Raw genomic sequence first — 21,631 nt, 5'->3', positions numbered from 1 at the left:
AGCTGCGAGAGGGCCCAGCTTTGACAGTGCTGGAGAAACAAACTGACAGCACTTCCAGTGCGGGAACATCTGCTTTCATCCTCCTCTTGGCTTCCTCCTAAGCCTGGCCAGGGCTCAAGGAGGAGCCAAGGGAGCTGACTTTGACCATACAGCCCCAAACAAGGCCAGATGTCAGATTTCATGGCCTTGTCTGGTGTCTAAACACAGAAAGGTCAATACATGTTTCACTAATGAGGGGATACATCAATCACAGCACTAATGATGATGGAAATTTCGGTAATGAGCAGATACAAAGATAACCTTTGGTTGGAAGGTTCATCCAGAGGTCACCTTTGGCTCAGGGCCTGTTGTTCAGGCCTCAGTCAGGCCTCTTGTCCAGGCCTTGGCACTTCAGGGACGTGGTTTAGTGCTGGGCTTGACTGTGCTGGGTTAATGGTTGGACTCGATGAGCTCAGAGGTCTTTTCTAACAGAAAGGAGTCTGTAATTCCAGGATTCTGTCTGCTGCATTCAGCCAGGTCCATGGCACCTGCATTACTTTGCCCAAAAGTCTCCTCTTGCTCAGCTCTTGTGGCCTAAGGCTTCAGCTCCTTCAGCTCCTGCTGCTGAGCTGCTCATGCTGAACGAGACGACTCGGAGAGAAGAATACAGTTCATCCCATTCCTTCTGGCACACGGAGAGGGGAGGCTGTGAAAACAGGAGCATTGTTTGCTGTGGCCTCCTCTGTGCCCTTGACGCCTTTCAGCGCTTTGAAACAGCCAAGAGCTTTCTCCAAGAGTGCAATGAAGCAGCTGTTCCTGCTCCCAGCTCTCGCCCTGCCCAGTCTCTGCCCTTGACTGCTTTTGTCCCTCTTGCTGTGCCCTCTGTGGCCCCGGGGCTCGGTGGCTGCTGCCCAGGGCTGTGGCACTGGCACAGATCCAGTGCTCGAGACCCTCCTTTCTCTGCCCTTGGAGCTGCCTGCTCACAGCAGCCTTTGCCACCTGCAAGCTCCACATGGACAGGGAGTGCCCACCTCTGCTCCTTGCACACCCTGCAGGAGCCCAGGGCTGCCATCTCCAGTCCCTGCTGGCACTGAGGGCTCCCAGGTGCCCCAGGCTGCTGTGGCACCGCTGCCAACGGGAGGGAACAGCGGCAGGGGCTGTGCTGAAAGTCAGCTCCATTTGCTGCTGCTGCTGCTGCTGCTGCTGTGGGGGTCATTTGTCCAGCCCTGCCCCAGAGTCAGGGATCAGATCCAGGCCCTGCTGCTGCTCCCTCGGGATCAGCCACAGTTTGGGGGTTGCTGTCAGTGCCAGCAGGAGCGGGCGCTGGAGCAGCGGGTGCTGACAGTGCCCCAAGCCCCGGGGCCCGAGGGGTGCCTGGGCTGCGGGGCTGGCAGGGAGCTGCCCCTTGTTCTCCCTGTGCCTCACGCAAAGCTGGGCCGCTCACAAGTGGGGCAGCACAGCAAACAGGGAGCCTGCCAGTCTCTGCCAGCCCTGTCTGCTCTGAGATTGGGCCTTGGAGCTGCAGGGGGACAAAGGCAGCTGCTTCTGGTCCCTCTGCGTGTCCCCGTGTTCAGCAGTGCTGCTCCATCATTTAGGACGTTTTTGGTTTAATTGATAGAAAAAAACAAAAGAAAAAGACCAGAAAATATTACGAAACATAAAACCAAAACCCAAATGTGGAGTGAAAAATCTTTTGTAACTCTGGATTAAGAGGTAACTGATCTTTTCAAAAAGACAACTCAGGTATTTGTAAATATGCTGGTGGCATTGATCCATCTTACTGACCTCAGCAGCCCTTTTTTAAAGACTTTGGGCTTTGTCTCCAACATTGTTATTTTAAATTGTGGTTGAAGCAATAGGAAATTGATTGTGCCCTGCCAGCTCCGAGCAGGACTGGCAATCTAAACTCTGTCCCATCCCAACTCACTGAGAAGATGCCCTTCCTTCTCACCCTGCGAGTGAGCTGCACATTCCCTTGGAAATTGTCAGGGGGTTCTTAAAGAAGTAAAGTCCCACTTAGGGCTTTTTGCTCTGGTTTGGCACTGGAGAAGGGCAATCCTTCATCCATCAGCTCCAGGCTGCACTGCCTCAGGAACACGGCCCACTTGCCAGGTTGGGCCCACTCGTGGCACTTCCAGAGGAGGAAGAAAGTGCAATGGCACAATTCCAGCCCAAAAGGAAGGAAGAGTGGGACAGACAGAACATCCTGTGCAGATCCAGGCGTTCAGCTGTGACTGTGCAGAGTTTGGGTTCTTTCCAGTGGCATGTGTGTCCCTGACTGCAATCTCTTGGCCTGCACCAGAGTCTCACTCACCTGCAAAAGCAGAAAGCTCCGTCGCTGTGCTCGCAAGGGGCTCGTCTGATGCAAAGCTGTCAGAGCCCTGTGAGGGGAGAGCGGGCCCAGCCGTGCCCGGGGCTGAGCCCCAGCAGAGCCCTGGCAGAGCCCGGAGCAGCCTCAGCATCGGCAGAGCCCGGCTGCAAGGAGAGAAACCAGAACCCGCCCGTCAGCTGAAGCCTCCTGTCCCCTTGTCCCAGCCGCCCGCAGTGCCCAGGCCGTGCTGGCCGTGCTCAGAGCTGGGCCCAAAGCTGCCCAGCATTGCTGCCTTTGGGAGCAGAGCAGGAGGGCAGGACATGTGCCCAGCCTGCAGCCAGCCATGGCACAGCCACCTCCTCAGCAGCTGCCCAGAGCCCAAAAGCAGCTTGGCAGCCACTGAAGAATTCCCTGCAGCCGCCCCAGCAAAGGGGGAACCTTTGGTGCCCGGCCAGGCCGTGCCATGCCCACCTCTGGCAGCATCCCCCTGGCTCTGGACTCACCTGCACACTGGCCGTGGAGCGTGTCTTTGGAGAAGGTGCCAGAATCAAAGGCCATCATCTTCAGCTGCTGCTGGCCAGCTCCAGGAAGAGGTTGTCGGCCTTGAGCTCGTCCTTGGTGTCTCCAGCAGCAGCAGCCCCACCTGCTACAGCTTCTCCAGGGGCTCCTTCTCCTTCCCTGGAGCCACACCAGGTTCTCAGGGTTCTGCCCAGGGCCCCAGCCATCAGTGAACCAGACAAGCAAAACCAGGGGGGATGGTGGCCACCAGTGCTTGCCAGAGCAGGCCTCCAGCTCAGCTGCAGCCCAAGAGCTGCGTGTTCCCTTCTGATGCTTCCTGCTCAGAGCTACAGGCAGGACAAAATAGTCTGCTTTGCTTTGCCACTGATTGCCAAGAGATGTGTGGGGCTGTTACCTGCCAGGCCCCTGGATCACACTGTGCCCGTGGCTCTCTGCCATCCTCTAGGGCACATGAACACCCTGCAGCCAAGGGTCACTGAAGAGCTCTTCCAAGGACAGCCTGTCCAAGGGCTGCATGGACAAGCACCTCTTAAGAATATCCTGGCACTCTGGGCACAGAAAGCAGAAACCACCAGGCAGCTGCAGAAGGATCCCGCCCGCTTTGCCCCCCGTTCCCGTGCCCAGGCCATGCTGGCTGTGCCCACAGCTGGGCCTAAACTTGCTCATGGATTCTGTGCTTTGGAGGGCAGCAGGAGAGCAGGACATGTGCCACCTGCTCAGAGCTGCCAGAGCGGGATGCTCCTGAGCCCGCTGCTGGCTCCCAGCACTGCTATTCCCCCTGTGCTGCAGAGATGAGGATCCACCTGGAGAGAGCCGTCGTGGGAACAGGATCCGCCCCCAGATGATCTCCTGGCCCCTCTTGAACGGGTGCTTCCCCACCACCAGCTGGTACAGCAGGATGCCCAGGGACCAGATCGTCGCTGCCTCGCCGTGGTAGCGTTGGTGGTGGATCCACTCGGGTGGGCTGTACAACAGGGTTCCTGTGGAACACAGACCGAGTCCATTGGGGGATGCTGCTGCTCCCAGAGCCTCGCCCCAGCATCCCTGGGCACGCAGGGGCTGCACCAGTGGCACACGGGGTGACCCGCTGCCCTCTCGCCTGCACCTGTGACTTGTGTACAAACTGGTGTTGGAAAAGAGGCCACTGGTGTTGGGAAAGGGCAGCGGAATCCCTGGGGAGGCCCAACCATGACATGCAAATGAAAAACCCACCCAGTGGTGGGGAAAACCCACTCTCCTCCCTGCCTGCAGTGCCCCAAAATACATCAATAAGCCAAGGCAAACCAGGGCAGCGGAGCAGTCCAGGCCCTTCCTCGCCTGCACACCAAACCGGCCGGTGCACGGGGTCTGACCCCCCTCTCTGCTACCCCCACGGGGGATTTTGTTGGGCTGGCTGCCCCCGCTCCAGCCCCAGCCCAGGGCAGAGTGGGTGCTGAAGGCTGGCAGCAGGGCCGGGAACTGGCCCCCTCCCAGCCCCACCCAAAAGCAACTTGGTTCAAGAATTAATCCCATCCTGGCAACAATGAGGGGAAGCCCGGTGCTACACCCAGGCTGGGCCATGAGATGCCCAGGAGCATCCCCTGGGAGGGCTCACCTGCAAACTGAGTGTAGGCTGTGTCCTGGAGGAAGGCGCCGCAGCCAAAGTCGATCAGTTTCAGCTGCCCGGTGGCCAGGTCGAGCAGGATGTTCTCGGGCTTGATGTCCCGGTGCAGGACCCCGCAGCTGGTGCAGTGCCGCACGGCCTCCAGCACCTGGCCGAACAGCCCCCGCGCCTCCTCCTCGGGCAGGAACCTCCGCTGCGCCAGCAAACCCGACAGGTCCTGGCACCGCTCCGGACGCTCCAGCACCAGCAAGAAGCTGCTGGGCAGCTCAACCCACTCCAGGAGCCGGATGACACCACGGAACCCAGTGGACACCTTGTCCAGCAGCACGATCTCCAGGGGCGCACGGGCGCCGTCGGGCTGCGGGAGGAGCACGGTGCCGTCGGTGGGGCTGAGGCCGTGCCAGGGCTCTGGGACCCCTCACCCAGCCCGGGACGCTCTGCGCCCCCCGCTCACCCCCCGCCCGCTCTCCCTCCGGGGCTCCCGGCGGCTCCCACCCCGCCGGGCCCCGGCTCCTCGCCGCCCGGCACGCCCCGCCTCTGCCGCTGGCCCCGCTCACTCACCAGCTCGCCCCAGTGCCGGACGCGGTCCCACGGCACGCATTTGATGGCCACCTGCGAGCAAGGGGCAGCAGCGGGCTGAGCTCGCCGCCCGCCCCGCCGCGCCCCGGCCTCCTCCTCCTCCTCCGCCCTCCTCCTGCATTCTCCTTCTCCTTCTCCTTCTCCTTCTCCTTCTCCTTCTCCTTCTCCTTCTCCTTCTCCTTCTCCTTCTCCTTCTCCTCCTCCTCCGCCCTCCTCCTCCTCCCCGCCGGCCCCGCCACTCACCGGGGCGCCGTCCGCGAGCCGCGTGCCCGAGAAGACGCTGCCGAAGCCGCCGCTGCCCAGCAGCGAACCCAGCCGGTACCGCTCCTGCAGGGCCTCCTGCGCCTTCCCTGCGGGCGACACGCGGCCGTCAGCGCTCGGCCCGGGGCCAGACACGGCCCCCGACCGCCCCCCGACCGCCCCGGCCCGGGCATCCCCATCCGAACGGGACACCGGCGGCTCGGGGCCGGCGGCCGCGCTGCCGAGCGGCGGAGCTCGGGCCGGGGAAGCCGCAGCGGAGGCGGCGGGAGCGGCCGCGCCCCGGGTGTCCTCCGCGGGCCCCGGGAGGAGCCGGGCCCGGAGCCGAGGCCGGAGCCGGGGCCGGAGCCGGAGCCCGCGTCGGGGCCAGGGCCGGGCTCGGCACAGGCGGAGCCAAAGGGTGGCGATGCCGCCCCAGCCCCGGGCACCGATGCCCGCCCGGCAGCGCCACAGCCAGGACGGCGAGAGCCGGGCGGAGGCGAGACCGCGGCGGGACGCCCGGGGCCGGGGAGGGGGCGGCCCCGCCCGGGGCCGGGGGCGGGCCTGGGGCATGGCCCGGCCCGGCAGGGGGAGGGGGAGAGACCGGGAGAGGAGGGGGACACCGGGAAAGGGACACCGAGAGACGAGGGGGAGACCGGGAAGGGGAGGCGGGGGGAAGGTGCGGAACACAGGGAGAGGGAGAGGAGGAGCAAGAGCACGAAGAGGAGAGAGTCTGTAGAGTCGCTTGTGCTGTCGCTGCTGCCGCTTCAACTGAAGCGCCGGGGCCGTTTGTCCGCATGTCCGAGTGTCCGCGTGTCCGCGTGTCCGAGTGTCCGCGTGTCCGTTCCCCGCTCGCCCCACGCTCCCCACGGCCGAGCCCCGCTCGCCCCGGGGGCAGCCCCTGAGTCTGTGCAAACACGGCAACTTTGCCGTGTCCAGCCCGGATCCAGAGTCCTGGCTCCTGCACGGTGGCAGAGGAATCCCCTCGGCTGCTGCTGTGCCTTGGCCCTGCTGAGGGTCAGACACTGCCGGGCCACATTCCCTGCCTGTAGAATTCGTGCCCCACCCAAGCTCTGCACTTTTGTCTCCAGCATTGCTTTCCAATAAAAACAGGGGAAGGCAAACTGTGTGCAGCTCACGGTATTTCAGAGTGTCTAAAACTCGCTAAGGCACAGATCTTAGAGGTGAGATCCATTTGGAATTCATGGCATGGAGAAGCAGTGCAACATGGAAAAGGGGAGCACAGAAATAGAGAGGAGAACACCTCGGATTGTTTCTTTCCATTTTCATTTCACTTCTGGAAAGCTGTTTCAGTTTTCTGGGAATCTTCTCCGCAGTCCTGTCTGCTCTTTTCAAGAACCTTTCCTGGCGAACGAGGTGCAGCTCCTGTCACAAGATGTGCCCCCAACTGCAGCTTCTCTTGGCTTCCCACACTGTGAGTGCAGCACGACTGCTGCAGCAAAGCAGGACAACTGCTGGGAGAACTTTACAAGTTGTCCTTTCTTTTCCCTGTGGGCTGGGCACTTGTGCCATCATTGAGGTTTTCATTGTGGCTGTTGTAACCTAAGAAACCAGGAGGTGGAACCAGGAATTGTTAGGCACTGCAACCCTGGCTGAACTCAGAGAAAGAATCCCCAGAGCCTGCAGCCAGAAATGGAGAGGTGTGTGATAATCATTCCCACATCTCCATGGGCATCTGGAAAGTGATCTAGAACATGAAAATGGGCTGACAGAGGTACTTTGTTTCTGTGTTCAGTTTAGATCAGTCTACATCTCTTGCACTGGTATAAATCAAGAGCACAATCAGTTCATGCAAGCTGGACCTCTCAGACTGAAATAATCTGAAAAGGAGAAATGCAGAGAATGATTTGGTGAGCTTTGTCTAGAAGAAGGATAATTTTTTCTAATAATTTCTAATCCATTTCCTCTGCTTTTATCCTTCCTAACAAGGCCATTTGCATGCCAGATTCCTCATCAAATGAGAACCCTGAGCTTGTGGAACTGCCTGAAAGATGCCCTGTTCTTCTGCAGGGACACTCAGGCTGAAACAGGAGCCGAGCCCTCTCTTGGGAAGCCTCCTCCCAGCTGGAATTTGTGCCGTGCTGGGAGAGCAGGAGGGGGAGAGCGATGGGCGCTGTGTGGGAGGAGCAGGAGGTTTGGGCCGCAGTACGTTCCCTCTGCGCCGCTGCCCCGCAATCAGCGGCCGTGCCCAGGGCTCCGGGCCTGGCCCCGCGTGCGCTGAGCTCCCGACACTGCGGGAGCTGCCCGGGCTGGGCTCCGGTTCCGCTGGGACCCTGCGGCAGGCTGGGCTCCAGCTGGGATCAGCAGCAGCTGCAAACATCTCTGGGCATCTCCCATTTCTGCTGCTGGGAAGAAGCCATGAAGAGAGTCAAGAAGTTCTGGTTTCTCTTTCTCCTGCTGGATTTCTTAGTTTTATTTGCCACTCCAGAGGCAATTTCTGAAACGGGCTCTGTAAGCTGATTTTATTTCAACAGCACCAGCAACAGGGCTGTGTTTGAGCACTGTGAATGTGGTCTGGATGGCTTCAATTCCCCTCAACTGAGCGCTCAGGGACTTGTGAGCATTTCAGTCTCTGCTAATCATGATGCCTGTGACAAAAATACTGAGTTCACTGTCACGAAAGCACCGTGGGTAGCACTGATGGAGAGAGGCAATTGCAGTTTTCCTGATAAAATTCAGGTGGCAACCAGAAGAGGGGCAAGAGCGGCCGCGATCTCCAGTTCCCAAGGCAAAGGCAACAACAGCCCCGTGCTGTCAGCTCAGGGGGAGTAAAACCGTTCTGAGAGCAGCGCTGGAACCCGATCCTTCCTTTCTCTGAAGGCTGGCTCAGGGCAGCACAGCCGGGCCCTGCGGAATCGGGGCTGTTTGGGGGTGATGGTTGCTCTGCTCCAGAATTCACCTGGAAAAAGCCCTTGGGAAGCCGAGGCAGGAGCGGGCGGGAAGGGCCGGCGCTGCTGCTGCTCGTGCCCGGGAGCCCCGGCCGGGCTTCCCGTGGAGCTTCAGATACTTTGGAAAAACTGGTCCTCACAAACTGTAAAAGCCTGGATTGACAGCAGAGCGGAGGCCTCTTTACATTTATGGGAATCCCAAGAAATTTAAAGGACAACCAGTGATTATTACAGGTTTGGTGGGGGGAAACAAATTGAAGCTGTGCAAACACAAATCAAAATGAAATTAGGGAACCTTCCCAGATGATTGCATTCAGTTATGAATGTCCTGGTCCCTGAATATATAGTTGGGATTGGTATCTTAATGGGACTGGCTTTAAATTTATCCAATGGTTTATATCAGTTTGGGACAAAGCCGTATATCAGTGCTCAGCCAGTTTTAGTCAGGCAGGTGAAAATGCCCCCTGTGCAGATTCCTACCACAGCTAAATTGGTAACCATGAAGCAGCACCAAATCCCAGGGGGGCATGAAGACATTTCACTGGCAATTAAAGACTTAGTGGATGTTTTAAAACCCACTAGAACAGCTTGGAATAACCCTGTCTGGCCTGCCAAGAAAAGGGACAGGTCATGGAGAACGACCGTGGACTTTAGAGAATCAAATAAACACAGCCACTCTTGCGGCAGCTGTACCAGATAGTGTTACTTTAATAGAAAAAATCCAGGAACACTCTGGAAGAATCTGGTATGCAGTAAGTGATTTGGCTAATGCTTTCTTTGCAGTGCCCATTGCCGAGGAGCAGGGGCGTCACTTTGCCTTTACGTGGCAGGGACGACACTACGCACTCAGCACATTGCCCCAGGCATGTGTGCACGGCCCAACAATTTGTCATCGAACAGCGGTGAGCACTTGGATTAAATCAAACTGACTTTGATACGCAACTCATTCATTATAGAGATGACATCTTGGTCCAGGGCAGCAATGAGGAGGAAGTGCAACAAGTCCTTGAATTAGTTGTGGATCATAGGAAACAGAAAGACTGGGAAATTAACCCTACCAAAATTCAAGTGAAATTTTTGGGAATTCAGTGGCAATGCGGGCATCGGGAAATCTTCCCCAAAGCCCGACAGAAAATTTTAGAGTTTGCCGTGCCACAAAATAAAAAGGAGGCACCAAGGTTTATTGGATTATTCGTCTTTTGGAGACAACATATTCTGCATCTGAGACAAATCTCAACCCCTCTGCATAAAGTAACCAGGGGAAATAGGGAATTGGAATGGGGAAGTGAGCAGCAGGCTGCCTTTGAATTAGCCAAAGAGGCTATTAGCCAAAAAGGCCTTTAGATCTATGGCCTATGCAAAAGGGAGAAGTTGAGTTAAATGTACCTGTTAATGGGTCACATGCTGATGGGAGCCTCTGGCAGAAACAGGGAAAGAAAAAGGTTCCCCCGGGGTTTTGGGGGAGGAAGTTGCCAGAAGCAGGAAACAACTACACACCTTTTGAGAAACAGTTATTGGCAGGTTATTGGGCACTGATGGAAACAGAACAACTTACCATAGGATACGAAGTGGCTCTTCATCCGGAAATTCCTATTGTGCAGTGGGTCAGAAGGTCCCCAAAAGCCCATTGGATTGGGCACGCTCCGGAGTGTGGTACTGTAAAGTGGAAGTGGTATATTCAGGATAGGGCCAAGGTGGGAACGGGGCGGATAGCCACTCTTCATGAGCCAGTAGCAGCTGCCCCCGGGAGGGACCAAGAGGTGAGTGCCAGCTTCACAGCTGAGAGGGAATCTCCAGGGAAGTGGGAAAAGCCTTCAGATCAACTAATGCCACAGGAAAAAGAACATGCTTGGTTTACGGATGGGTCAGCTGAGTATATAGGAGGGAAAAGGTTTTGGAAAGCAGTAGCTGACCATCCTCATTCAGAAAAGTTTTTAGAAATGACCAGAGAAGGGAAAAGCAGTCAATATGCTGAATTCTATGCAATTGATATGGCTTTAAAACAAGAAGATCTAGGAGAATGCCTTTCCTATACTGCTTCTTGGTCGGTAGCTAAATGGGTTCGCTCCGTGGCTACCGACATGGGTAGGCAGAGCCTGGAAAATCTACTCCAAAGAGGTCTGGGGAAAGGAACTGTGGAGTGACCTTTGGGAAATGGTGCAAAGAACTGATGTGACTGTGATTCATGTTGATGCCCATAGTGACACAGACACTTTAGAGCTACTTTATAACTCTGTTGCAGGCAACCGGGCAAAGATTTCCCAAGCCAGACCGGAGTTCCCTCCAAAGGAGGATCACGAAGGCCTGGCAAAATGTGCACACCAAAAATGTGTGCACCTTGGACAAAAAGCCACTTACAGGTGGGCTCAAGAGTGTGAGCCACTTACAGGTGGGCTCATACTCGATATGAGTAGAACTAGAATTGCTCACTGCCCCGTGTGCCAACATATGTACAAACGCCCGGTGCCAAACATTGTAAAAGGACAGCTGGGGAGAGGAAAATTGCCCGGACCAACTTGGCAAATGGATTACATTGGACCTTTACCCCAGGACCGAGGGTGTAAATATATCTGCCATAGACACATATCCTGGGTATTTGATTGCCCATCCTTGTGAGAAGGCCACTCAGCATAGCACCATCTGTACTATAGACACAGTAATTCTGTATTACGGAATGCCATTACCGAGTCAAACAGATAATGGGTCTCATTTCCAGAACAAATTCATTCAGCAGTACGCTGAGCAGAAAAACATTCAGTGGGGTTTTCACACACCATATTATCCCCAAGCTGTGGGATTACCTGGGCGAATGAATGGGCTATTGAAAGAGCAGTGGAGAAACCTGGGAGATGGACACCTGTCCTGGTGGAGAACCCATCTCACTGATGCACTGCACATCCTTAACAATAGGCCCATCAGGGACATGGACACAAAGTCAGGGGACGGCGCTCAGAGTCAAAGTATATCATGATCTGGTCAGAGAAACATGGTCTCTTGACACCTCCCTAAGTAAGGGAAGCTCCCAAAGATGGGGACATGATGAACGGCCACCTGAGAGAGTTCTACAACATTATGGACCGGCTCCATGGAGCCCTAGCCAATTGGTGCCAGGGGCCAGAGAACCTGCCTATCATCTGAATTGGATAAGAAGACTGCAAGCTGTCTCGGAGATAATAACTAACCAGAGAGCTGCCACCCCTGACCTTATGGCCGGCCAATCCACGCAAACACGGAATGCGATTTTCCAGCATCACGGGGTTTTAGACTACCGGCAGAAGAAGGAGGAGTTTGCAGGAAAGAAAATGAATCCAACTGTCGCTTACAAATTGATGACAATGGAAAAGTAGGAAAACAGACAACTCGGGAGATGAGAAAATTAGCCCATGTACCAACCCAGACATGGGAATGTTGGGAACCAGATATATTCTTGTGGCTGCCAGGGAGTCTGTGGCTCAAAGGGGCCCTTTCTCCTTTCCCTTTGTGAAGCTGCTACCTTCTTGTTTATTCCTTGTTTCATTCCTTGTACTGTACGACTCATCCAGCACACAGTACAGGGAAGGCAGCTCGCAGCTACACCTCAAGATCAACCAACCCTATGTGCAACAACTGCAGAGGCCGTCTGACAGCCGTGATTCATCCTGTAAGTCAGAGGAGCGACTGATGTGCTGAGGCCTGAGCAGCAGGCCTCAGCCGGAGCTGACCTACAAGATGAACCCTGGCCAATCTGTGACTAACACCCTCAGTATTATTTAGCTAAAAACAGATGACAAAGATGCTTCTGCTAGCCATTTAACGCCAAATGGGCTGCTTTAGAAACTTTCCCATAACCGTGTACAGTTATCTGCAAGAAATGGATAATTTAAGAAACTTTCCCCAGCTGACATGAATAAAGGTTTGTTTGCAGGGTGTTTGAGGGGAAACCCTCCCAGGCAAGGCCTGGGCACTGGCCAAGCTGTGGCCCCTGCTGGTTGCAAAGTGTGCCATCAGACCCAGGTGTTTCCGGACTAAAAACACAATCAAGTCACTTGGACTTCCTGATTTGGGCCTATAAAAGCTGGACCCACATTTGGGGCAAATGTGGAAGCCTCACATACGGGTAGATGCACCCATAGGATTCTCCCAATTGATGGGAAGGGTTCTCCAGATCCTTGCTGCGAAATGGGGCTCCCCAACGACTGCAGATCTGGATGATGGTAAGGTATTTAGGCAATTGGTGATGCATCTTTCTAAATCACTCTCCTTTCTCTTGGATAGTAATAATTAGGTGCATTACCTTGCTTATTTTTGCTTGTTGCTAAATCCAAGCCCCTAGTTTTACTGAATGTATCGTTTTACGTTTGAGGTTCCTTAATTTCACAGTAAAATAAGAGCATTCTTTCCAGTGCTGTCTGTGTCCTTTAAATCGCCTCTGCCCCTTGGCAGAACAACAGGAGGCCCCTGAGGGGCTGGGGTGGTGGGAAGGCCCGAGGAAGTGGCTGTCAGAGGCCATAAGCAGCCTCCAGGCAGCCGCCTCGTTCCTGCCGCCCGGCTGCTCTGGCGCTTCCCCGAAGCATCTCCCAGGCCTGCGGCAGAAGCCCTCAAGGCCGGGCCTCAGCAGGAGGGTGGGGAGCACCCCGAGGTGCCGAGGCTGGGCTGGCTGGGGACAAGGAGGGCGGGGGGGCCCTGCTGGGGCACGGCCCCTGGCTGCTGCCAAGAAGGGGCGGTGGGCAGAGGCAGGGCTGGCGGCCAGCCCGGGCCCCCGCGGCTGCCCAGGCCACGGGGCTGTGACCGAGGCCCCCCTGACACAGAGCTCTGGGCCCGCACAGCTGCTGCCACCATGGGGAGGGCGGCGATGTCTCCTCGAGCAGGGCTGCCGAGTCGCTGCTGCCGAAACAGCTCTGGACGCCACAGAAACAGCACCAGAGCGTGCACAGGAACAGCAGGAGCCCCAATGCCGGCACCAGCTCAACAAGGCATCCGCACCAGCCGGGACGCCAAACGGGGCCATACTGTGGGCGCAGCTGCACGTGGCTTGGCAAAAGGCTCCAGCAGAATTGGCCACAATGGCTTCTTCTTGCCTTGCCAGCCTCACAGCGACGCTTGGCAGCTTCAGCTGCAGCCTGTGCCCCTGACTGACTTCAGTGGCCGTGCTTGAGGGCTGACTCGCCTTCCACAGTCAGGCGTCCCAAGGCAGCGGCATTGGTGCCATCGTGAGAGAGAGACTCTGATGGGACACAAGCCCTGCACTGCAGGTGCCATCCCTCTCCTGCATGCAGGCCCCTTAAAGACACGTACATGAGCTTCCAAACGAAATCCTGGACTTGCTTGGAACAAAGGAAGATGCAGCTGGCACTAAAGAAAAGCAGGGAGTGCTGGCAGACGTTCGGGGGCGGAGGGAAGCACTTTGCTGTGTGCAGAGGAGATGGCCCGGTTCACAAGCTCAGGCTTTGCTGCCAGAGGATCCTGCTTTGCTCTTGCTGGAGGCCATTCCCTACCAGTGCATGGCCCTCCATTGTTCCTGCATCACGACTGCTGGACCTGTGTGTCCCGAGTCCATGTGACAGCAGAAAAGGGTGGGACCTGTGTGCTTCCAGCGCCTGTCTTGGCTGCTCCTTCAGGGTGCTGGCACCATCATCAGAGACACAGAACAGCTTCTCCTCCCACAGCTATCCCTATTCTCTGTGCTTCCCCAGGTGTCTCCCTTGATGTTCCCTGAGGAACCTCCCTGTTTGTGGCCGTCCATTGCCCTGCTCAGCAGGGACGCAGTTGTGTTTGAACGTGAGCTGCCACAGCCAGACACGCAGCAACGGGAATGTTGAATATCAGAGGCTGGGCCGATTCTTTCATTTCCAGAATGCAAGAAAGATAGAAAAGCACAAGGAAACGTCACAGTGTCTCTGTAGAATCTCTTTGCCCTGTGAAACTCAGCAGCTGATGCTGTTCTGGTGCTACTGCTAATCCCTTCCATGAAAAAATTCACTCCAGGATGGAGCAACATCTCCTGTCGGATACCAAGCGCTGGCCCCAGTCACTCCAGCTGCTCCTGCCAACAGCCCCCTGTAGGAAGGAGCACAGACCCCAATGCACCTTGGCTTTGGCTGCCCTCTGGCAGAGAAGCCCCCGGGGGCACAGGTCTCTGGGGCAGGAGATGGGCACCAGCGCTGCCAGGGCTCGGGGGCGGCAGGTCTGCTTCGGAGGGGACTCTGCCACCCCTGCTGATTTCAGCGCTCCCCGGGCCCCAGGGGTCAGAGCAGCATTCGCGCCCTGGCCCACACGTTCCTTGTCTGTGTCACAGCCCTGGCTTTAGGATGGCCACCGGCCGGGACGTGTCCCAGGGAGGCCGTGCCAGCTTCTGTGGAAGACCCCGAGCCCTTCCCGCAGCAGCTGCGGCGGCAGCCGTGGGGGCTCCTGGTGCTACCCCGAGCCCGCAGAGCAGGGGAGCGTTTGCTTATGGCTGGAGCTGATGCTAAAGTTCCTGTCGGGCTGCCTTAGACACTTGGGGCAAGGCATTCCTTCCAACCTGGGCCACTTGGGGTGGGCTGGGGGCGGCCCCAGGGCAGGTGGGGTGTGTGCGAGGGCCCTTTGTGACACGGCGCAGCACGGTCACCGTGGGATGGAACGGGACAGGGTGTCCCAGGGCCCTTTGTGACACGTGCTGACATTGGGGCTGGCAGCGAAGCGGCCACGCCACAGTGCTCGGAGCACGCGACGGGACAGGACGGGACAGAGCGGTGCCGTGAGGAGCCCCCGCACAGCGCACTCGTTCCTCGCTGACCCGGAGCTTTTCCGAGGCGTTATTCCTGCAGGTGACCTCGAGGCCAGACCACAGGACTTGGTGACCTGTGGCCTTCTCGAGGCTTCTCTTTTGCAGGTGCCCTCGAGGGCAGACCATGGGACTTGGTGCCCCGGAGCTTTTCCGAGGCATCTCCCATCCCTGTGGCCGGTGCCCTCAAGGCCAGACCGTTGGCTTTGCTGACCACAATCCTTGACGAGGAGTCTCCTGTCCTTGTGGCAAGAGCCCTCTGAGACCAGAGTGCAGGACTTGCTGTCCTGTAGCCTTCCTGAGGCTTCTCTGCTGCTGGTGCCTTCAAGGCACAAGTGCAGGACTTGTTCACTCAGAGCTTTCCCCAGGCATCTCTCTTGAAGGTGCCCTCGAGGCCAGACTGTGGCATGGCGGGCAGATTCCGTGGCCTGTTCAAAGTGTTCAGGGGGAAAAAAGGCCCTGCAGCTGCCCCAGCACAACAGCCCGAAGAGCTGGAGCAGTTCCAGCCACAGCAGGAAGGTGAGTGACAGAGCTGGGCCACAGGGCTGATGGCAGAAGCCAGCTTGGTGGCTCCCATCCCATCCCATCCCATCCCATCCCATCCCATCCCATCCCATCCCATCCCATCCCATCCCATCCCATCCCATCCCATCCCATCCCATCCCATCCCATCCCTGGAGAACAGGCCCATGGATAGGACGGAAGAGGGGCCAGGCCAGACGCTGGGCATCCTGGGGCTGTCCCTACCTGGGGAGCGCAGGGCTGGGCTGCGTTCTCCGGCCTCTCCCGCAGCCCCTCAGCTCTGGCTGCACTCTCTCTTTGCCAGATGCAGCCCTGGACCGGACACAAGAGCAGGACCATGCCCACGGCCACTTCCGGAGAAGAACAGCGCAGGTACCTGCAGCCATCCCCACCTGGGCTGGGCCTGCTGTCGCTGCTCAGCCGAGCACCGCACCTGGAGCACCCCTTGGAACATCCCTCTCTTCCCTGTCCTCTGTTCTCCTGCAGGTGTTCCGGAAGTTCATCCGCATTCGGCGTGGAATGACCAGCACCACAGCAACTGAGGGCACAGCTGAGCCTGACTCTGGGCTGACCGAGCTCCAGGCAGAGCCTGGTGTCAGCACAGATTCACCTGAGTGCTCAGAAGACTCTGACAGTCCCATGAATGATCACACGGTGAAGACGGACGTGGCAGGGACTGAGGACATGGCAGGGACTGAGGACTTGGCAGGGACTGAGGACATGGCCATCACAAACACCGACACCGGAGAGACTCAGGGCATCGCAAATCCTGACACCACGCCCACTCCCACTGGGATTCATGCTCCCGAACTGGATTTTTTTGAAGAGAGTGCTGTTTCTCCTCAGCAGCAGGTAAGCAGCCTGGGGCCAGGGCTGGACACTCCAAGGATCGTGTGCCCCCTCAAGCCACGGCTTCTGGGCCCCCTCAGCTTTTGAGACCAGAGCAGTGAGTCGAGAAGGGAAGCATTTCTTGGGGGCGGCTGGGGAAGTTGCTCCCTTGGACAGTGCTCCGAGTCTTCCCCATGCCTCCTCCAGGTGCCAGCCATGGTGAGGAACATTCACCAGAGTCTCGGGTCCCATGTCACTGTGGATGCCAGGCTGCCCATTAACCTTCTGAGGCTGGCTGAAGAGCACCCCGCTGATGTGGTGCTGACCCTCCTGCGCTGTGCCCCATCGTGCGACAGGTACGGGGCCCAGCTGCCTTGAGAGCTCAGGGCTCACCAGCCCTTAGGGCCCATTGCCCTGTGCCGCCTGTCCTATGGGGTCTGCCAGACAGGTGGAGAGCTCCAGGACCCTCGGGCCCCTCTGTTTCCTGAGCCTGCTGCCATGCTCCCTCCCTGCCCTTCAGGGCACTGGGGCTCTGTCACCTGGGCCCCCACAGCTGCACAGGGCATGGTACTGTGACTGAGACGCCCCTGACTCAGAGCTCTGATCCCACAGAGCTGCCACAATGATGTGGAGTCTCATAGGCTTGTCAGGCAGCACACTGGAGAAGGTGCTGCCAACACTGCTCTGTGTGATGGAGGACTGGCCTCTGCACAGCATGTCCACCTCTGATGGGGACGACACACCTGTCCTTGCCCTGGCTGTGAGTTTCTGGAACTGGCCTTTGTTCACCCCCAAGCTGCCGCTCCAGCAGCTCTCCATCCTCTCCCTGACTCAGGCGCTGGGTGAAACTTGGGCTAGGGGCAGGCTCAGGGGGCACCAGGCCCGGTGCTCCCCCTGCATCTCCCCTCGGGCCCTGCCACATGGACAGCTCGGCACTGAGCGCTGTCTCGGGCTGCTTCTTTTGCAGGCAACTCTGGCGCTGTGGGTGATTGTCCAGGTGCCTCGGTGCCACGAGGCAATGAACCTTTACTCCTCCCGCATCTTTGTGGCTCTGCTCTCCCATGTTGTCATCACCACACAGCAGACGCCAGAGGAAGTTGATCACTTCTGGAGAGCGTGCCGGGAGGAACACGGCCTTCCCACCAACCCCAACAGGTCCCAGTCCTCCTGTCCTTCCCATGCCCTTGTGGCCAACGCCAGTGCTCCCAGTGTGACCTGGGCTTTGCTCTGCACACAGGTTTGCAGTGCAGGCCATGAAGGCTCTGCTCTGTCGACTGCGCTGTGACAATGAGGTGGTTGCTGTGGAGCGCAAGCGTGGCTGGGACACGCTGCTGTGTGCTGACACCCAGCACTATGCAGTGGGTCTGCTGGCCAGGTGAGACCCCCTTCTCCCCACTGCCCCCGGCACTTGTGCCCTGTGCCCGAGGTGCCCCACATCGTCCTTGTGGTCATGGGCCAGAGGGCCTGGTCAATAAGGGATGGCCAAGGGCACTGGAAAAGGCTGGAGAAGGGTGCTCAGGAGCAGCCACCTCCCAGAGCACCCACATCCCCTGCAGGGGTGCTGGGGAAAGACCAGACCTCTGTGAGTCAATCCTGGGAGACGTTTGCCCCTCACATCAGGGTCTTGGTGCGTTTTTTCCTCTGCCAGAGAGATGCGCCAGATCTTGATGCCTTTGTGTTCCCGCATCACACTCCACCTGCTCAGGCTGCTCAGCAGGGAGGAGCCACGCTGGGATCTGCCCTTCCTGGCATTCCTTGTGGAGGTGAGCCTGATGGCCAGCACTGCCTCGCTGAGCTGCCTCCCGCCTCTCTGCCCTCTCGTAGCCGCAGCTGCCTGGGACGGTGCCCGCGCCCTGCGCTGCTGCCTGGGCCCAGCCCTGGGCGGTTCCGGGCTCCTGCCGGCCGGCTCCCCTGTCACTGCCCTGTGCCTTTCAGGTCCTCGAGTGCCTGGACTTGAGGGAATGCAGTGACAGTGTCCTGGAGATGATGTCCAGGTACCTGCTGAGCGAGTGCAGGCAGAGATGTCGCCTGGCACTCAGAGGCCTCGTGGTGCTCAGCAAGGATCCCGCGATGGTGAGAAGGCGGCAGCGGCTGAAGCTGCGCTGGGGAAAGCAGTCACATGGGCTTGGCTGGGCTTCAGGAGCTGAGGCAGCTGCTCCCAGCTCTCCTGCCTCCCGGCTCAGCTGCCCCAGTGCTTCGGGACAGGCCTTTGGCCACCGGGCCCTGCGGCAGCAGGGTGGGCTTGCAGGGCCGGGGTGGTGTAGGCAGTGCAGCCGTTCATGGCTTCACAGCACAGCCTTGTGTTCCACACAGACCAGAAGGATGGGCAGCCTGTCCCAACGGCTTGTGGAGCTGCTGGATGATGCAGACGGAGAGGTGGTCAGGATGTCCCTCTCTGTGTTCATGAATGTGCTGGAGAACAAAGACATCCTGGTATCCAGCACCACCGCCCCGAAACTGGCTGAGGCGCTCCTGCCACTCTTTGCAAATGTAAGGCTCTGTGCCCCAGCCATAGGCACTGGGTGCTGCCCAGAAATGCTGTGCCTTTTGCATTTTCAGGCCTTTGCCTAGGTGGGCCTGGAGTAGTTTGATGCCTTTTCCTGGTCTTAAAATCAAGAGTCAAACACGCTTAGAAGGGAGAAAGGGCTTTTACCTCTGTATTTATTATAAGGATCCTTAGGTGCACCACGCCCACGTGGAATGGGCCAAAATGCGCCCCGCAATGCACACACACGATAGATTGGGTATAACATTATAGATCTTACTAATTAGCATATCTATCAAAGATTCCCCAGTGAGAGGCTCAATTGAGCCCCCCTTCCCAAGGAACCTTCCCCCTCAATGGTCCTATCTTAGTTGACAAAATGTGTTCTGGAGAGGACATTGGTGTCTGGCGTTTCTAAGATGTTTAGTCTCCTAGCTTAACAAAATAAGTCTAAGAATGTAGGCTAAAAACCACTAAGAATACAAAAAGCTATAAAAAGGTATATAAACGGGGTATGAAAGAAAAGGCAAAAAAATCATCATGGCATCAAGTTGGTTTCCTTTCCTCCAGGACAATAGCCATGTGCAGCTGCTCTCCATTCACCTCTTCTCCAAGGTGATGGAGTTGGTAGTGGAGGAGGGAAAAAAGCCCCTGAAGACGATTGTGAACCAGAGCCTTTACCCACTTTTAATCTACTGGGATGATGAGAACTGGCGTGTGGCAAAGGTAAGGTTTTGTGGGATGCTGCTGCATCCCTGGGAGGGGGCTCGGCTGCCTCCAGCCCTGGCGCCTCCCGGGCTGCAGCCTCCTCCCAGCCTTGGCACAGGGACACGAGTCCTGTGCCCTGGGCCGTGGTGCCATCTCTGGGTCTCTGCTGCTCTCCAGGCTTCTCGTGAAACACTGATTTGTGCAGCCAAGTTCCTGAAGAGGACAGATCTCGAGCAGCTGCTGAAGAAGGACCAGAGGTTGAAGTTTGCCGAGTGCCTGGTAAGGACTGCCTGGAAGCCCAAGCTGAGCCTGGAGAAGCCCCCTGCCCCTGGTACCCAGTGTGGGGTTGGCTGCGGTGCTGCACCAGGAGCGCCAGCCTGCGCCCCACACGCCGCTCCCTTGCCTGGGCTCTTCTCCAGGCTCCTGTGGCCCCGAGCCGGCTGCCGATGGAGCCCCGGCCCCGCTGGGCTGTGGCGCGGGGCGGCACCGCGGCTCCCCGGGCAGCAGCCGGCCCTCGGCCCCCTCCAGAGCCCGGCGCCAGCGGCTGCTGGCCGGGCCTCGGGGCCGTGCGGGCAGGGGAGGCCAGGGCTGGGCGCAGAGAGCCCGGCCAAGGGCTGAGCCCGCGCCAACCCTTCCCTCCTGGCGCTCTCTGCAGCTGGCAGCGGACAGGAGCCGAGCGGCCGAGCTCCTGCACCAGGCCCTGCCGTTCGTGGGCAGCCCACAGGAGTCCCTGCGGGAGGCGGCCGCCAGGTTCATGGGTGAGCCACGAGCCCGGGGCCCCTCCCCGCCCCGCCGCAGCTCGGCCCCAGCCCCGGCTGCTGCCCCGGCAGCGGCATCCGGGCCCGGGGCCGTGCAGCCCCGCCTGCCCTCGGGGCCGCTGCCGCCCTCTCGCAGCCGTGCCCTCGGGCGTCAGGATGCGGCACGGGCCCGGGCTGAGCCCTGCCAGGGCAGGAGAGCGAGTGGCCACGGGGCTGGCAGCGCCGCTGCGAGGGAGCTGTGCCGCGGGGCCGTGACCGCCTCTGTGCTCCCAGCGACTGCCAGGGTGCTCTTGAGGGGGCAGAAGGAAGAGCTCCAGGTCCTCAGTGAGGGTGAGTGAGGGCAGCGGGCTGTCAGCGGGGGCTGGCGGGGGCGAGCTGCAATGCCTGGCTCGGGAGCTGCAATCCCTGCCCTGGCTGTGGGGGCTTTGCTCCATGTGTGGACTTGGGGTGAAGTGGGCAGAGCACAGAGAGGTTTCAGGGACACGGTGGGGAGCTTCATGGCCAGCACCTTCTGGCTGATCTCCTTGGCCCCTGCTGTCTTCTGGCCATGGCAGGAGCTGGGTGAGATGGCCCTGGCAGTAAGGTCTGCTTGGATTCCCGCAGATCCAGGCTCTGACCGTGGCTCTGTTCCTGTCTCTTCCAGCCCTTCAAGCCCTGAGGAGAGATGACAGCCCTTCCCAGACAAACATCGTAGTTCAGGAAATATTCAACAAAAGAGCTGCAGAACTACGTTCATCTGCTGGCTCAGAACCAGAGTCCCTTTAAGACCTCCAGATATCCTGCAAGATGAGACCATCTGGAGACAGAGTAGAGCAGCTGGACCTCCAGGCACAGCTGATGATGGTCACAGCTGAGCCTGTGGGAAGCTCCCATAGTTCCTGCCCTCCCTCCCTTTTGACAGCTCCATCACTCCAGCCCTCAGACCCTGCCCATCCCCTTTTTTCCTCCCAGCTCATCCCCTTTGCTTCGCCTCATATTAATAAACAGTTTGGCTTCTTCACTTGACCTGCATCTCTGTGGTGCTGAAGCGGCGCAAAACCTGAGCCCTGGGACACACAGGCCCCTCCTGCCGCTCTCTTCCATGCTATTACTGCAACCCTAGGGTATATCACCGTGTCCCGCAGCCGTAGGGAGGAGGAGAGAAGATCCAGCAGGCAGGAATTGTGCAGCAAGATTGATTTATTTAATTATTTTGCAAACTCTTTCATAGACTTTTTCCTTCATAGTCTAATTGGACAAAGGATCAGCCACCCCTTGGGGTGATTGGCTAAAATCCTAAAGCATCCATTGTCAAAATATTTTTCTACTGTACTATAAACAAGACTTTTCAAGGCTGCAGGTGTTTGGTTGTTTACATAACTCTGCTGCCTCTTCTGTGAGAGAGAAAAGTCTCTCACGGGCTTAGAAAATAGCAAGAAAATCCTTGCTAGCAGCATTTTTGTATCCACACC

General features: G+C 58.0%; 2 protein-coding genes across 2 annotated transcripts; one reads left to right on the top strand and one right to left on the bottom strand.

The window, feature by feature from the left end:
• Positions 1–3,250: 3,250 nt before the first annotated feature.
• On the bottom strand, positions 3,251–5,431 carry LOC138101754 (serine/threonine-protein kinase pim-1-like). The gene is given in 6 exon segments (XM_068999539.1): positions 3,251–3,357; positions 3,613–3,789; positions 4,404–4,770; positions 4,974–5,024; positions 5,235–5,411; positions 5,414–5,431. Coding segments are annotated over 6 exon segments (897 nt in total).
• A 9,855-nt stretch (positions 5,432–15,286) lies between these two features.
• Positions 15,287–21,185, top strand: LOC138101730 (maestro heat-like repeat-containing protein family member 7). The gene is made up of 15 exons (XM_068999512.1): positions 15,287–15,398; positions 15,706–15,773; positions 15,888–16,253; positions 16,437–16,585; positions 16,842–16,989; positions 17,197–17,384; positions 17,467–17,604; positions 17,878–17,992; positions 18,165–18,302; positions 18,543–18,719; positions 19,285–19,440; positions 19,600–19,701; positions 20,078–20,180; positions 20,454–20,510; positions 20,824–21,185. The coding sequence occupies exons 1-15, from the start codon at positions 15,287–15,289 to the stop codon at positions 20,943–20,945; spliced, it is 2,139 nt and encodes a 712-aa protein (XP_068855613.1). The 3' UTR covers positions 20,946–21,185.
• Positions 21,186–21,631: the final 446 nt, after the last annotated feature.

The sequence above is a fragment of the Aphelocoma coerulescens genome, unplaced genomic scaffold, assembly GCF_041296385.1.
Source record: "Aphelocoma coerulescens isolate FSJ_1873_10779 unplaced genomic scaffold, UR_Acoe_1.0 HiC_scaffold_46, whole genome shotgun sequence".
NCBI classification, from domain to species: domain Eukaryota; kingdom Metazoa; phylum Chordata; class Aves; order Passeriformes; family Corvidae; genus Aphelocoma; species Aphelocoma coerulescens.
The sequence above is the reverse complement of the archived record's forward strand: the minus strand, read 5'-3'. Positions and strand labels throughout refer to the sequence as shown.